This window comes from Aplidium turbinatum, chromosome 13 (genome assembly GCF_918807975.1).
Source record: "Aplidium turbinatum chromosome 13, kaAplTurb1.1, whole genome shotgun sequence".
NCBI classification, from domain to species: domain Eukaryota; kingdom Metazoa; phylum Chordata; class Ascidiacea; order Aplousobranchia; family Polyclinidae; genus Aplidium; species Aplidium turbinatum.
In genome coordinates, this window is record NC_137484.1 from 9,213,354 (window position 1) to 9,229,312 (window position 15,959).

Here is a 15,959-nt window from a genome sequence, read left to right on the forward strand (position 1 = left end):
ATATTATTTAAATAAGATTACACCATGTTGTATTTTGGTATTCAGGAAAACAGAGAGAAAGTCAGTGAAGTATGGTTTCAATCCTTGACTGCCACTTAAACCTGTTGCAGATCCTCGCCTCGGAACCTATCGTTTTTGATCTGATCAGGTGAAGATCTGCACAAGATCAAATAGCTGTCTTGTCTAGGACGGTTCCGTAACGGATCATGAATATTGGTTGTGAGAATGTGTAAAGATATCAACAGTTAAAACAAAACTGAAATGCCACACTACTACTTCCATAGCTATAGTCCGTTAAGAAGAATTTTGAGAAATATTCCATAAAGAGGTTTAACCTGGCAAACTGCATAAATAGAACATAAACATGCGCAGAAAGCTATCCTATAAGCTATCAATGTTGAAACGTATTCTTTCACTGTGTGCGTGCATTTCATTAAGCCATTTGTAAAGAATTTTGTTAAAATTAAAGTTTTGCAGCGTAAATCTCACCTGCAGAGAACATATCTGCCTCTCCGAGTCATCTCCAATGCAAACTCCAAGCCCGCTAGGGCCACGAACACAAAGACGTGTTCTTGTTCTTCTTCCTTGACCACAAGTGGCACTGCAATCACCATATGGCGTCCATGGACCCCAAGATGGACACACCTTTAGAAAACATCAAAGAAACGTTTCATAAAAGCGAGACACAAACTCATAACAACGTACTGAAATAAGTCAAGAAATGTTTGTTAGTACAAAAAACAAAATCATATTGTCGTAGCCTACTTTAGTAAAACCTAAACAAAGATAAAAATAGGAATCGTCGAGCAAAACAATATTGTCAAAAGATGTTTGGATGGCAATTTTTTGTGTTATATCACGGCTACATTAGCAAGTGCTTGCATATCACGTACCTCCAAGTTACAAGAAATAGTTTCAGAATTCGCTCCTTGGCATGGAGGTAAATCCCCACGTAAATTAACGCAAATGCGACGTCTTGTTTGCGTAGCTTCTCCACAAGTCACACCGCAACCGCTCCACATGCCCCAGTCCGACCACGTTGGGCAAGCCTGGATGAAAAATGAGTTGTTGCAACCGTCAATTTTACAATGAAATAATAATAAACCGATCTTGAAATCCAAAGTTCTCCTTTTGTATGGCTATGGGCTATTCTTTAGGCGCTCGTGCAGCACGAAACGTAGCCTGTATGAGTGAGTAATAGAATATGCACGAGCGCTTGCTCGGAAACAAAAGGTAAATTAATATAGGCTAGATTTTTACATCAAACACTACGGAAAAAGTACTGTAAATAACAAAGTTGTTATTTCAAGCTATTTTCTGTCTAGCAGTATAATTCTGATGTAATGATAGTAGATTTGGTTATTGGGAGAAATTAGGCTGGTCTCAAGTCAGCAAAAAGTAAGCAATGTCCGCTATAACTTATATGTCCGCGCCCTTTAGTCGGTTGTCATGCAGCTACAGCTTAGTTGATAGCTTAACTCTCTTTAGGTGATAACTCAGTGTTGATATTAAAAAATAAATAAAAATGATTCATTTTTGGACTGAGTAGACTTTGCACCAGTTTAAATTTGAATGAAATACAATAAAAAGTATATCTAGACCAGTGGTTTTCAACCTTTTTGGTGGAACGGAACCCAATGAAACATTCCAAAAGCTCGAGGAACCTCTGTTCAATAATTTAATTGCCTTATGCAAAAAACATCATTTGATTAATAGAATTGACCCACCGGTGTACAAACGATTAAACTGTCTGAAAGAACTCCTTGAAGAGAAGAAAAAATGTCGACGAAATTTAGCGTGAAAGTAGAAAGTAAAAGGTAATCGCACCACAAGAAAACAACGAAAATTCGGGACCGCAGCGAACGTGTTAAAGTGTAGCAAATTTATTATAGTGGCAAACCTAATCAATATTTGATTATATTTAAACAATATGCATGTAATAATAAAATAGACTCTCGGATTTGAATGTAAACTTGCGGAACACCTAGACTTACTGGCGGAACCTTAAGGTTCCGCGGAACCCTGGTTGAAAATCACTGATCTAGACCTACAAATCTATTTCAAAACTTCGCACCTCTCCGTTACAGAATTCCTGGTCCAAACCACTTCCTTCACAGCCGTCTTGAGGAATTTGTCTGATGTTACAGAATCGTGTCCTGTTTCGTAATCCTCCTCCACACGGAGCATTACATCCGCTCCAGAATGTCCAAGGACTCCACATCGGACATGGCTGGAAAATATCGAAGTAAACATTTGATGGTTTTAAAGAACATTCATCTTTTTACATCATAATATTGATAAAGTTTTGGGAGAGAGGTTGCTAAGTAGAGCCACAAGCACAGGAATTCAATGCCAACAACTTTTTTTTTACTGTGATAAATGCCGCATTGTTGCTTGGATTTGTCAGTTTAATTACTTATACCATCAAATATAGTTATTACTCTCTAAAACCTCTACAGCCTGTTTCCCCCTAAAAGGAGGATACAGAAGGTCCTTATTTAATAATACGTGCTAGACTAAATGGTGTGACGCAACATTTAGCAAAATAACATTGTTTTTCTCGGATTTAAAAAAATCTGAAACGTTATGAGCCCTGTCGGGGAAAGATGCTAAGAGTATCTCAAAGCACATTGCACAGCCTTTAAGTACAATAGTTGTTGAAAATTTGTTAAAAATCATACAATTCAAGATCGTTCAGTAAGCTTACATCTGTAGCACAGGCTTCTCGATTTGTGTCCACACCATCACACTCATTTACACCATCCACGCTATTGATGCAGAATCTTCCTTGAGATCTCACACCACCTCCGCAGGAGAGGGAGCATGATGTCCAGCTCCCCCATGCGGACCAGAAGGGACAGTCCTGTCACGAAAAAAAGAATTTAACAGCTGTGTCATTTGTTTAGTGGGAGTGCTCAGAGCAACAACGTGAACAATGAAACTACCAACTACAGACAAGCAACGCAACAGGCTACAAGAGAAATTGTGGTTGCTAGTAGATCTTAACTATCGTGTGCGTCAAATACCACTCAACAATAAATTATAGTCAGCACAAAAACATGATAGAAGATATCTAGCCAGTTAAAAAAAATCTAAAAAAACGCAAATAATGTAACATGTGACTGAAATGTTCAAACCAGTGTCTTAAAATAGTTTCCTTGCAATACATGTGGAAGTATACACAAACAGTACAGAATATAAAGACACTCAGTGAGATAAACTAGCTGAGGACTTTGGATTTCATTAAAATTGGCGTCATTATATTAACGTGCCATTAACTAATGTGATAGCGTCTCAAATATGAGCTCAGATTCAGGTTTGCTTTAGGTCTGAACTATCACTATAACCTTTGACATTATGTGATGATGAATCAAAATGAGCAATTTATTGATAGACAAGACATAGCGCGCAGTACAAACCCCAAGTGAGCATGATTCTTCTTGTGAAGGAAGACCAGGGCAATCATTTGCTGATATCTCGCCTCTGAAACAACTTCTTGCTCTGCGTCTGACTCCATCCCCACAGGTGAAGCTGCAAGTGCCCCACTGTTCCCAAGGTGTCCATCCACTGCATGGCTGAAAGTTGAAGTACATAAACGTAAAAAATACATAGAATAGATTTAGAATAGGATAACATTTTAATAGATAAAATACGCAATTTTCAAAGGTGATTTTCAGCATGATGGAGCTGTTTTACTGTTAAATGACAGCTGTCAACATTCTGTCAACTGTCAACACTCTGTCAACTGTCAACACTCTGTCAATTTTTTACGCAAGAATCATTTTTTCCTATGCACTACATACAAGCAGTTTAGAGGAAATTCGTTTTTAATATTTCATCTCATCCTTCCAGCAGGCTGACGACAGACTGACAACTTACTATTTGATTGCATGATACCAAGCGGCTGTCTGATCCTTCGCATCCAACATCTCCTGGATCGCCACCAATGCATGACCTCCGCTGTCTCAAAGTTCCTCCTCCACATCTTTCAGAGCAATCAGGATCATTTTCTAATGGATCAGGAGGAGTAGGCCATGGAGTCCATGTTGGACAGACACTCTAAATATTAAAAAATTAGATTTCGCAAAGTGAAGCCGAAAAATTGCAGAACGAATTATAGTGCTCTTGCTTCATAGTGGAAAATTTTTGAACAGATTGCTATTTTGAATTGACTGAATTTGGTACGGTGTTTTGATGTTTCCAACGTTATTCATAATTATCAGCATAAAACATGTTTAGTTCTGAAAATCGAAGGTGAAACGAACCTCCAAAGTGCAAGATTCAACTTGGAAATCTTCTCCGATACAGAACACTCCAATGGTGGAAGTGACACAGGTGCGAGTTCTTCTTCGACTTCCCAGCTCACAAGTTGCACTGCAATCAGACCAGGCTGTCCAAGAACCCCAGTTTGGACAGTCCTGGAAACAATATACTCGCTTGTTTTCTAATTGTAACAAATCGTAATCGAATAGGCTATACAATTTGTAATGATCACAGCTTTCCTTCCTCAAACAGGCAGTTAATTTGGTAAAGATCCGCACCAGATCTAATCGAATGTAGTTTCTAATAAAATCAAAACTTTCCTAGAGTTTATTAAAGCTCATTGGTCAAGTGGCGAGCTATTGTCCAATCAAATCAAATGTCCATTTATTTTAAAATGAGACAAATACTGTTCTCCATTCAGTTAACAAGCAAAGGATTAAAACCAATCGACTTAATTAAATGAAAAAAGTTTTTTTTTAGGTTTCAACAAAATGAACGGTGAGTTACTTCTAGAAAATAAATTCCAGATTAAACCGGTTAACTTCAGTTGCATTTAGAAGCCCTCACGTTGTCAGCGCAGTTCCGTTGCTCGTCAGCGAGGCCGAGACATCCGGGAGAACCAGGAAGTCCATTTTCACAGACCCGGGAACGTGTTTGAGATCCTCCACCACAGGTGACTGGACAAGAAGTCCAAGGAGACCATTCTCTCCAAAAGCCACATAACTGCAGGAACAATTTAAAACGGAATTAGTACGTGAAAAAATAAAAATGCATTGTTTTTTTGTAACTTATATAGATTAAGCACATAATACTCTACAAGTGATCACGTGATACTCAATCGGCAATTTTTAGAGATTATGAAACCTTTCTTATCTAGGTAAATAACTTAACATACGTACATGAAAATGGTAAACCTAAGGTTCTTAAAATCACAATTTTACATCAAAAGTATTAAATCAAATGGATAAAAGTGCAACGACTAATGGAACACTCAGCCGATGTGATTTACTTTGTTGGTTGCTGAAGATGTAGATTACTTTAAGTGGACGGGAAGGCAAGAAAACAAATCTTCGCGTCAACTTTAAGTGTCCTGCCGTAGACACATACTTTTGAGCGGTGTCGACCCAGTCCTTCGAGTGCTGTACCACGGCTTTCACCACTCGATCATGCAGCCAATGTGGTAACGACGCATAATTAAGCGTTAAAATTGGAAACTGCTACAAATAAAGAATGTTGCCATCTTAAAACGGGATGTTTTTCTTACCTGTAAGTTGCACTCGACCGTTTCAGATCGATCACCGGGACAAGAATCTATGTCGGTAGCAAACTGGCACGTTCTGACTCGAGTGGATGTTCCCCCACCGCAAGTCTGGGTGCATCCGGCCCAAGGCCCCCAAGGCGTCCAATTCGGGCATGGCTGGAGATCAAATTAAAATTAACCAGTTTAAAGTTGCCGCCAAAACGTATCGCCCTTCAACCGTTTGTTATTATCATCATCAAACGATCAGGTAATTTCAGACAAAAGCTTTTAAACTTTTGCGACAGTTGGGTTAGCTCATTCTACTAATTCGAGCATTTCATCTCGGTGAAACTTGTTTTTAAAAAATGTTGAAACAGGATAATTGAAAGTAGTTATCAAAATCGTGTATCAGTTTTCGATTTTACTTTAAATTACAAATCGCTTCTAACTTATAATCGTGAAATCCAGTCAGATGGATCTGTATGAAGTGATCTGACGATGATATGATCTGCAATTCAACATACTTGTGCATTGCAATCTTCAGTCTCCGCGGAGAAACCGGTACAACCGGCAAACCCTGCGACGCCTCCGACGCACGTGCGTCCGCGTGATCTTACACCCCTGCCGCACGTGACGTCACAAGTGCTCCACTGGTTCCACTCGCTCCAAAACGCACAAGACTGAAATACGAACAGAGCCTGTTAAGCTAATCAAGCAAAAGTATGTTAAATAACAGTGGCATAGGTCAAAGGGTTTAAATGATTTTGATACTGTACTATTAAAACACAGAGACCGTTTGCTGGAAGGAAAGGTCTAGTATGTATTTTCAAGACTGTCAACAATCAACAGGTGTTGACCGTTGATTAAAACTGTTGACATCTAAGTAAAATCTACACCATATTTCAAAATATTTTTTTCTTTTTTCTAAACAATACACCAACTGCAATAAGTTCTAAAAACAATCACAAATTTGGAAAATAAACTTTTGGTTTGCACAACGCTTTGAAAGTTAAACTGTTTTCATCTTCAGCAATGAAACACAACTGCATCTTAGCAGTCACGGTGTCAAAAAATCACCATGGCCGTTGAAAGGATAATTTGAAACGATACCAATGGGATCATCTGATCCCAAATGAAGACACTTTTAAGAAAGAGACACTATTGTATATCCTTTATAATGTAGTGTTACAGTGGTTGCTTCAAGTTCCCGGACCTAAGGTTAAGGGGCTTTAAAATCATCTCGGCCGGGTCTAAAAGTACCCCTTGGACCCCTGTCAACGCTACTACTGTTCACAATATTCTTTTCAAAGCGTTTTTTGAACATAAGTATAGCTTCTACGTGATCATCACCTGTGCATTACAATCGACGGTTTCACTGATTTCTCCGATGCAGCCTTGTAATCCCACAGTGCCGAACCTACAGGTCCTTGATCTGCTTTGAGAACCTCCGCCGCACGTGACTGTGCACTCAGTGTACCGTGTCCAGAGTGACCATGACGGACAATTTTCCGAATTGCAAATCTGAAACAAAAAAGTTTAATTTCGCTTTGCCACAAAATCAAATAAACTTGAAGTTCTAAATGAGAAAACTCAGTTTACTTGAGAACGATCTTTTCATTTTAAACAAATACTACTTTGAATTCAAAAACTTTTTATTTGTAAAAAAATTTGATAGTTTGATTTGATCTTTATCCTTTGATTGGGAAAGCTTCTTTGACAGCTTACATTTTCAATTAGAAAAAAAGCAGGCTCGGAGATTCAAAATTTATTTCCGTACAAACATCTAAATATTTGGTCGGCCCTATTGTTTCGAGATAAAGACGAGGCTTCTTTGAAGCAAAATGAATGATGATGATGATAACCATCTAAATATAAACAAATACATTTTTTTCTAGTTCAGTAAAAAAAATGCCATAAAACAGAAGAATAACCTCAGTCTCCGAGGAAGGCCCTTCGTCGCATATTCCTTCATTGATACCGAAGCCTCCGACACATTCCCTCCTTCGTGTGCGAGTATTGGGGGTGCTGCCTTGGCATGTAGCGGAGCAGTCACTCCATGAACCCCACGGCGTCCATTGTGCTGTAAAAACGTTAAATCGTGATATATTTACAAACATACAACGTCATGTTGAAAAAGACTTGGTATATTTATAAAAGGTTAAAGCTTTCGATAGGCTGGGTGAAGTCAGCCTTCGATCTTGAATCTTGAAAACTTTAAACTGAACTCATATCAGAACGGTTGTTTCGGTGAAATGAACAAAACAGAGTAAATTCCCAATCAGCAACGGTTGCCATTTTTACATTTTTTCAACGTATAGCAACGTTGAAACGATATGATATAAAAATGGCAGTCTTTGTCAAATGAATTGGTTATGCAAAACTGTCACAGTACAACGATCTTGGACCTGGCCCAAAACGATGAAGACAACGAAACAAAAGTTCATTCATTTGACGTTGGCTCAGCATGCTGACAACGTTACAAAAACGTAGTTTGTTATCAACTATTCAGCGTACCAAGATATTCAGCGTACCTTGTCCGCATGCAAAGATAGCGATGTTTTCGACGACGTTCAGCAAGCCAGCGAAGTCGTTGATGAAGAAAGCGTTCGCCTCATCGGGATCAGACGCGATGGCGTTGATTTGGTCGATGTCGACAAAGTCGGTGACAGCAATGGCGACAACAAGGATGTTCCGCTCTTTGAGAAGCTGCGTTTTGAAAATAAAGGTAAAATATGAAACTGCAAACACAAAATCAAATATTACGAACTGTCTATAAACCAGTGTTGTGTCTACTTTTAAAATGATTTAGCAGTAACCCTTACTGTGGAAACAAAAAAGCAAAAATTGAATCGCAGTACAGTATCGCATTGAAGTTTCTTTGGCTGCAAACATCTGACAGACATAACTGAGCAACAACACAGCATTTATGTCTGTTTATGGTTAAAAAAAGTAACCTATCTACCCAAATTGTAAAATCTTACAGCGACTGTAATTTCTGGATTATCTTGAGCTCTCCCATCTGTCAAGACAATGGCAAGGTCAGGAACATCCGGTCGGTTGCCTTGGAATGTGCTAAAAAGATTAGCGGCGGCGTACGACAAGGCCAAACCAGTCAGTGTGCCTTGCCCATTGTAGGTGATGCTGTTGACTCGAGTGATCAAGTCATCTCTGCTTATGGAGTCGGAAAATCGCCACAACTGCTCGATGCGATTGTTGTAACGTAGAGCGGCAAACTACAAGAAAAATATGTAAAAAAACGTTAAAATAACGAAAAGTTACAGTCAAAGTGATAACGTTACTCTACTGCGAGACGTCAACCAGCAAAATCAGTTTTACCATAATTAGCAACGGCAAGAAGCCTAATTTGAATTTGTTACATAAAAGCAAAACTGAATTTTCCGTAACTTTAACAAAGTTATGATAAACTACATCACACTAACGCATGACAAAGTATTAGAAATGATTAAATATGTTCAACCTTATTTGGACTAACGAGTGGACGGGTTACATCTATACCTAAAACGTTGATGGATTACATGAAAACTACTGGCTTATATTAAGTGAAATTTTATGACATGTCCTAGAAATCATTAATCTTTATTTGAATGATAAAATGACACTTTTGTGTTTTAAGCATTTTCAGTTATAAGCAATTTTTGACACCTACTTTTCTGCAAAATTAATAAAAAAGTAATCTGCGTAAAATTCAAGAGAGATTAAGCAACTCCTTGAGTACCGATTCAAACGAAAATCTTGAGTTTCACAAAAACACTGAACAAGTTACCCTTGTGAGGTCCAGTCCAACGTCTAATCTCATCAGCAACCTGCGCAGAAAGTCGCGCACAACTTCAAAGTTATCGGCTCCTATGCTGCTGCTTGAATCAATGATCAGACCAACATCCAAAACAGTACAGTCTGCAAGATGAAATATAACTTATAGCGCTTTGCAATGAAAATGCTTTCAATGCAGCCGCTCATTATATTTTCGCTCTAAGTTCATCCCCTAAATGCTGGTGGCAAAGTACAAAGAAATCTAAGAATGTGTTTAAAAAGTTTTTGTGTGGTCCGACAGCGTATCAAACCTAAACATGCAGACTTGAGGTCGGTACTCTACCCACCAGGCCACTCAGCTGACTATCAAAGAGCAAAAACCATAACGAAAAACTTTTAACTGAGTTTCGTAAGATCATCACACCACCATTTAAGTTTTTGCACAATCAATGTTTGATGGGCAAGACGTAAACATCCTCAACAGTGTAATACACCAGAAGTGTACGGATCAAAGATTTTTAGGATCCTGATCCGATCCGTTTTTGCTTTTTGAACCGGTGTACAACAGTAACATTCGGGTCCGGATCCGAAACCTGTTCCTGTACACCTCTGTGATACACGGAGAAAATTGCTTATAGTTAAAATCTGTAATATTAAAAAAAACATAATGTTTTATGTCTAACATTGTATCAAGTAGATCCAGGGTCACAAAAACGTTCAAACGAAACTTACTTTCTCGGACTAGCGAGCCGTCGCGTTCATCAACTGAAAAACAAGTATGAGATTGTATACACTGTAGATGCAGATGAACGGAAGTAGCCATTAAATACACTTTAGTCGGCTGCATAAGCGAGTGATGCGAACCCTGGAACGGCAATCGAAAGGGCGCCGGTTCGACACCGCTCAAGAGCATGCGGCTGTGGCAGGACACTTAAAGGCATGCCTGCAGGTGGACACGAAGATTGGCTTCTTTGCCTTCCCGAACACTTAATCTAAATCTTCAACCACCGGGTGTAAGCCTGGATACGACAAACAAACAAAAAACAAATACACTACTTGGAGATAATCTCTTTAACGGAAGACTACAACAATGCGAGACAATAAACAACATCTAACTCTGATTTACAAAAACAAACAGGATATCTAATCTTAAGTAATTGCTAAGTTAAGATGCAAAAAAAAGTTAAAAACACTTACTACAAGGGAAGTCATTGCAAGATCGGACCTGAGACGATTCGCCTTCGCAACGCACTTGGAATGGATCGTCGTCCACGCAACTTCTTGTACGCCTCTAATAAAGCAGGGATAAGAATAATCACATTTTCCGCAAAATCAATCAACTAAACTTTAGATTTTCTACCCTAACCTTGAGATTTACTAAACTATTGGAATCACGTCTTACACGATATACCGTTTGGATTTTGGTGTTTTTTGTTTTAATAAAGTATACTGTATTATTATATCTTAATATGTAATACTGTATAACAATACATGGTATTATAACTCGTAAAGCAAGAAAACTGTATATTTAAAGGAAAAAAAACAAATGTGAAAAAATATGATAAATGTTATAGAAACAAAAAATAAACAACAAAAGCAAAGATAAATACGAATTAGAGCTAAACCTAAAGAGTGAAAATCAAAAAAATACCTCTACGCCGCCATCGCACGTGTCACTGCAGGGTGACCACACTGACCATTCCTGCCAGATAGGACACACTCTTGGAGAGCAATCGATTGTATCCACATCTGCTCCCGGACATCCGACGCTCCCGGCGACTCCTCCTTGGCAAGCGCGGAATCGACGCTGACTGCCAATTCCACAAGTCACTGAACAAGATCCTATGGCGTTCCACGGGCCCCATGACCCACATGGAAGAGGCTGGAGAGAATAAACGCTGGTTATATCACTTAGATACAAAAATGAGCTTGATACAGTGATGAAAGTATTGACGTTAAATACGTAATGAAACTATAGAAACTGGCCTTGGTTTTAACAGCAATAAACAATAAAATAATATATACCTCTGCTAGCTAATGCTGGCATAGCTAAATGGATTTTTATTAAATAATTCTGTAAAAAGATTATATTATTATTAATCACATCCGAGAGAGCCGCTTCACCTGGTCTAGATCTTTACCAGATGTGGACCTGATAAAGTGGCTGTCTGGAATGCCAGCATTTTGGCGAAGAAAAATGAAAAAATTTATCTAGTGTTTTATGAACGAATCTTGCCTTTGAACAATTAATAAGTTCAAAACAATTAAATTTAAGTTACATCATCTGTGAGAATACGATTGCAGCGTCTGAAAGTGTTACTTTTTTTTCTTCTGGCTCTGCTTTATGCAGTGAGCACTTTAGTTTGCTACTGCAACATCCTATTTCTGAAGTGTAAACTCTAGGTGCGAAGTGTAAACCCTAGAATTTCTTTCTTTTACGTCGACTCTTCTGCTTCGAAAATAGTTTCAAAAACCAATACTTACAGGTCGACGACACTCTCTGGCATCAGTGGCAGCACCAATGCAACCAATGAAGCCAAAGTCTCCAAACGAACAAACTCTGCTTCGTCTTTCCGTCCCAGAGCCACAGGTAGTGCTGCAAGCAGACCATTGAGTCCACTCAAGTAGTATCGCTGGAAAAGTTAACAACGGTTTTTTTTTATGTTTTCACTTTTAAAAAGATTGATTTATGATTTAAAATGGCATCAAAACCTGTCTGATATAACCTTAATGTAACAGTCACCACGTTAATAAAGCAGTGCGCCAGTTAGAATATTTCTAGCAAAAAAAACAAAACAATCATGGCTACCACGAACACTTAAAAAAGTGACCGACTACGCAATAATTGGCTTGAATAACATCACTACAAAAAAAACAACAAAATAAAATAATGGAATATTTTCGGCAAACCACTATGCCTCGTCAGCAACAAATAGACGTCGCCAACTTTACAACTTGTTTCGTTGTTGGTTTTGTTTTTGCATAATTTAATTCAACCCAAATACTTTGCTGCAAATCATGTTTTTGCGACAGCCTTTACTACTTCTCCTCTAAGTTATACTATATACAACGTGCTATAGAAAAGCTTACGGCAATTCTGGTCGCTGCAGGAACGTATTTCTGAATCTCCGCCAGGAGTGCATTCGCCTTCTCCTACGACTCCATTGGAACAGCTGCGGGATCTAGATCTTTGTCCTCCTCCACAGGTAGTAGAGCATTCAGAGAAAGGGGTCCATGGGCCCCAGGTGGGACAGGACTAAAAATGCAACAGTGACTCAATTTTCAAGGTTATTTATTCAACATAACAGCTATAAACAACATCTCAACGTATATTGTCTTGTCGTATCCAGGATTACGGCTTGACGATTTGACTAGTAGTTGACGGTTTAGATTAAGTATATGGGAAGACAACCTTAAAATGTTTTGCCAAAGACTCAGTTATACAGTTATACACCCTTGAGTGATGTCGTATCAGCGGTCTTTCGAATGTTATAGCCTACCAGTGCTCTCAGCACTCGGCTATGCAGTTGACGACTTAATGAAAGATAGCGTTCAAAACTCAAACGTGCTCATTGCAAAGGTCATTCAACAAAGGTTTTTTTACGAACAAGTCTTTAACAGAAGTTGATCGGGCATGCTGTTGTTCTGATTAGGCTGCACACCGTAAAGTCATAGATTATTAATTTACTGATCAAAACTTTATCAACAGCTGTAAAGCCTACAGTAAACTATACACTACTTCACAGCAAATACTTCTGCCTTACTTGAGAATTGCAACTTGTCATTTCAACTGACAAGCCAAGACAGCCCACATCTCCTGGGTTGCCATTTACACACGAACGTCTTCTGGATTGAGTTCCACCATTACAGGAAGACGTGCATGGCTCAAACGCTGTCCACGGTTCCCAGAAAGGACAAGCCTGTGTGTTGCAAACGACTGTTTCTGCTCTTGGCAAGTCTCCACAGTCTTCAGGCTGAAAGAAAAAAAAGTCGCATTCATTAAAGAGCTTGTGCTGACAAGACCGAATTATTATTTGAACAATTTTTGTATGTAAAGACTCTTTTTCAAATCAAACTTTCAAAACTCGTTACTGCTGAAAGAATATATTTAACTTATGCTGCAATTCCCCAGAGCAATCTTTGTGATAACGTAGCAACAACATACTTGGCCGTTGAGGCAAGTTCTCCGTCGAGATCGAAGTCCGCTGTTGCACGTCAAAGTGCACTCGCTGTATTCTCCCCATTGGCTCCAGCCGGCACAAGGATCAAGGTTGCACGTGACTTCTTCTCTCCCGTTCCCAACGCAGATGCGAAGGTCTAATCAAAGATAAAACAAGATTAGATTGAAATCAAACATGTAGCACAGTACTACCGTTAGCAGTAGCGGATCCAAGGGAACATTTGGTCACGTCACTGCTGAGACGTAAAACACCTTTATCATGACACAGGTAGGCTTAATTATTTAATTTAGAGCATGGTAAGCTACAGTTTTTTGGTGTATATGCTAAAGTATCACAGAATGTTAACCCTTTCAGTTGCACATTTTTTGATTTTAAAATTATTATTATTTTGATTGTTTATTTACAGTAATGTAGTTCTGTGAACTATTCTATGCTTGACAAACTTATTCATTACCTGATAAAAAAAAACAGCCGTGTTTAGAAACCAAAAAGTAAGCAAAGTATCACTTACAACTGGTTTAGTTTAGTGATGGTTTAGTTTATTTTACATGATAAAAACATGCTACGACGACACAACTAAAAAGTCTCTACCAATTTCTATTATGAAGCATGTTAAATATGAAAACAGCTATTTAGAAAAAGATTGCGAAACCATTGAACTCAAGACTCACTTTCATCTGCTCCATCCACAAGTACACAAGTTCTTTCTCTGAATGAGATGCCTCCATCGCATGGCACAGAGCAGGGAGTAAAGTCTGTCCATGGAGTCCAGTTGCTGCAAGGTTGTGTGTTGCAGATTCTAGACTCGGTGAGAGGACCTCGGCAGCCGTTTTGGGTCGGGTTGCCGAAGTTGCAAGAGCGTGTACGGACCTATGTCGTCAAAGTATAAGTTTATAAGCTGAAAGTTGATTATACCTAAATGGATTTTTTATTTATTGTAGATTGTAGATATTTCTTGCATTATTAGACAATCTGGCAGATGTTTGTAAGTACACCTCTTCTTTTTCTTACATGGCTAAAATAACTCAACAAAGTTTTCAAAGTTTTTCTTTTCAATTTTCGAGTTTGAAAATCCTAAACAATAAAATCTGAAATTCCGATGTGATTTTTCGCTCACGAAGTTGAAATTAATAAGTTAAATTTCATATCAACATCGCAACCACCATAACAGAAGAGTCAGCTAATTGATCAAACCTTTTTGAAAAGTATCTGGTGCTTTTGTTTTTTAAAAAATTTACAACAGAAGTAAAACAATTCTATGAAACTAAAATGGTTTTGAACCGTTTCGGTATATAAAACCATTCACGCGCTTTCAAATATTTCAAGTACATTAAACATTTTGTGACTTGCAAAACGACCATGGTTTAAGAACAGCATGATCCCACTGTACCCATGGGTTCTAATCCCAAGGTCAAATAATCTCTGTGGACCCGTTGGGTTTGAACAAAGATGAAAATGTTTTGAAAATAGATGAAAATATAGTGTAGTCTTACACGCAAACTATTACACGATGTGCCTACCTGACTTCCAGTGCCACAAGGCACATTACAATCTCCGTAAAGAGACCATTCTGACCACACGGGGCAGTTTTGACTGTTGCAGTTTTGCGACTCTGTGGCGGAACCTGGACAAACGGAGTTGTCTCCTCCGCTATTCTGGCAAGATCGGGAACGGAATCGTGATCCTCCTACTCCGCAGGTTTGCCTGATGAAGAATACTTAATAAAACAACCGCACTCATCTAATAGCAAACAATCAGTAAAAGAGGTAAAACAACGTATATTCTCATTTTAATGGAATGTATCAACAGTTTGAAAGCTCATGTACGAAAGCTGAAAATCTAATTTTTGTTTTGGATATCTTAGCCTACACTTCAACATTATTTGTTTAGAGAACATGCAATGATATGCTCATATCTGTATAACAAAGATACACTACACAACAACAACAAAAAACAACAAAAAGTATTTTCCACCATAGGTTAAATGAGCGACATACGTGCAAGTAGTGTATGATGACCACTCGCCCCAGGCTGGGCAGGGATTGCTTTCGCAGTTTCTTGTGTCAACTACCTGGCCTTCACAACCGCTATCTCCAACCCGTCCGAACTGACAGGATCGCACACGTGTCTGCGTGCTTGCGCCGCAAGTGAGAGAACAACTCCCCCAATTACCCCACTGGGTGAATATTGGGCAATTCTGAAAGATGATGTATGTTTTAGGATGTCGATCAAAAAGTTGTTAGTATGACACTAAACTAAAACGTAAGAGGCATTTTTCATGGGAGTAAGCACAACAGTGCACTCGCTAGAACAGCCAGCACAGGTGTCTATCGCTGTCAATTCTTGTTGCAATCGGCTGCCGAAAAACATACTACACTAAATATTGAGGATTGACAAATAATCACACGCTGCACAATGACATGCAACGCGTAAGTTATCGGGGGACACCTCATTGTAACAATATCAACTTCTTACAAAAAAATATTAGCAACAAGAGATATAAT

General features: G+C 38.7%; 2 protein-coding genes across 2 annotated transcripts in view; both read right to left on the reverse strand.

Moving 5' to 3' along the window:
- The window catches only part of LOC145781905 (uncharacterized), a 64,210-nt gene extending 61,451 nt beyond the window's left edge, over positions 1-2,759 (reverse strand). Inside the window, exons 1-4 of the mRNA XM_082593598.1 lie at positions 2,708-2,759; positions 2,075-2,230; positions 894-1,049; positions 490-645 (exon numbers count right to left, since the gene is read on the reverse strand). Coding sequence (XP_082449724.1) covers positions 490-645; positions 894-1,049; positions 2,075-2,221 — 459 coding nt within the window. The 5' untranslated portion in view covers positions 2,222-2,230; positions 2,708-2,759. The remainder of the gene's footprint in view (positions 1-489; positions 646-893; positions 1,050-2,074; positions 2,231-2,707) is intronic.
- On the reverse strand, positions 2,669-15,908 carry LOC145781618 (SCO-spondin-like). Its single transcript, XM_082593292.1, has 23 exons — positions 15,904-15,908; positions 15,527-15,652; positions 14,976-15,159; positions 14,127-14,325; positions 13,440-13,591; positions 13,039-13,248; positions 12,365-12,530; positions 11,759-11,907; positions 10,926-11,156; positions 10,472-10,565; positions 10,007-10,039; positions 9,288-9,418; positions 8,485-8,736; positions 8,035-8,209; positions 7,435-7,583; positions 6,854-7,024; positions 6,028-6,183; positions 5,528-5,680; positions 4,831-4,986; positions 4,266-4,418; positions 3,880-4,059; positions 3,420-3,575; positions 2,669-2,863 (listed from the first exon to the last, which is right to left on the reverse strand). Exons 1-23 carry the CDS (start codon positions 15,906-15,908, stop codon positions 2,669-2,671), a joined length of 3,576 nt encoding a protein of 1,191 aa, XP_082449418.1.
- Positions 15,909-15,959: the final 51 nt, after the last annotated feature.

What these genes read in the sequence shown, in the direction of transcription:
- LOC145781618 (XM_082593292.1), bottom strand. An exon ending in CGGCTCGCTAGTCCGAGAAA is followed by an intron (nt 9,419 to 10,006) that starts GTAAGTTTCGTT and finishes TTCATCTTGCAG; the next exon opens with ACTGTACTGTTTTGGATGTT. An exon ending in TTGGACTGGACCTCACAAGG is followed by an intron (nt 8,737 to 9,287) that starts GTAACTTGTTCA and finishes TTTTTCTTGTAG; the next exon opens with TTTGCCGCTCTACGTTACAA.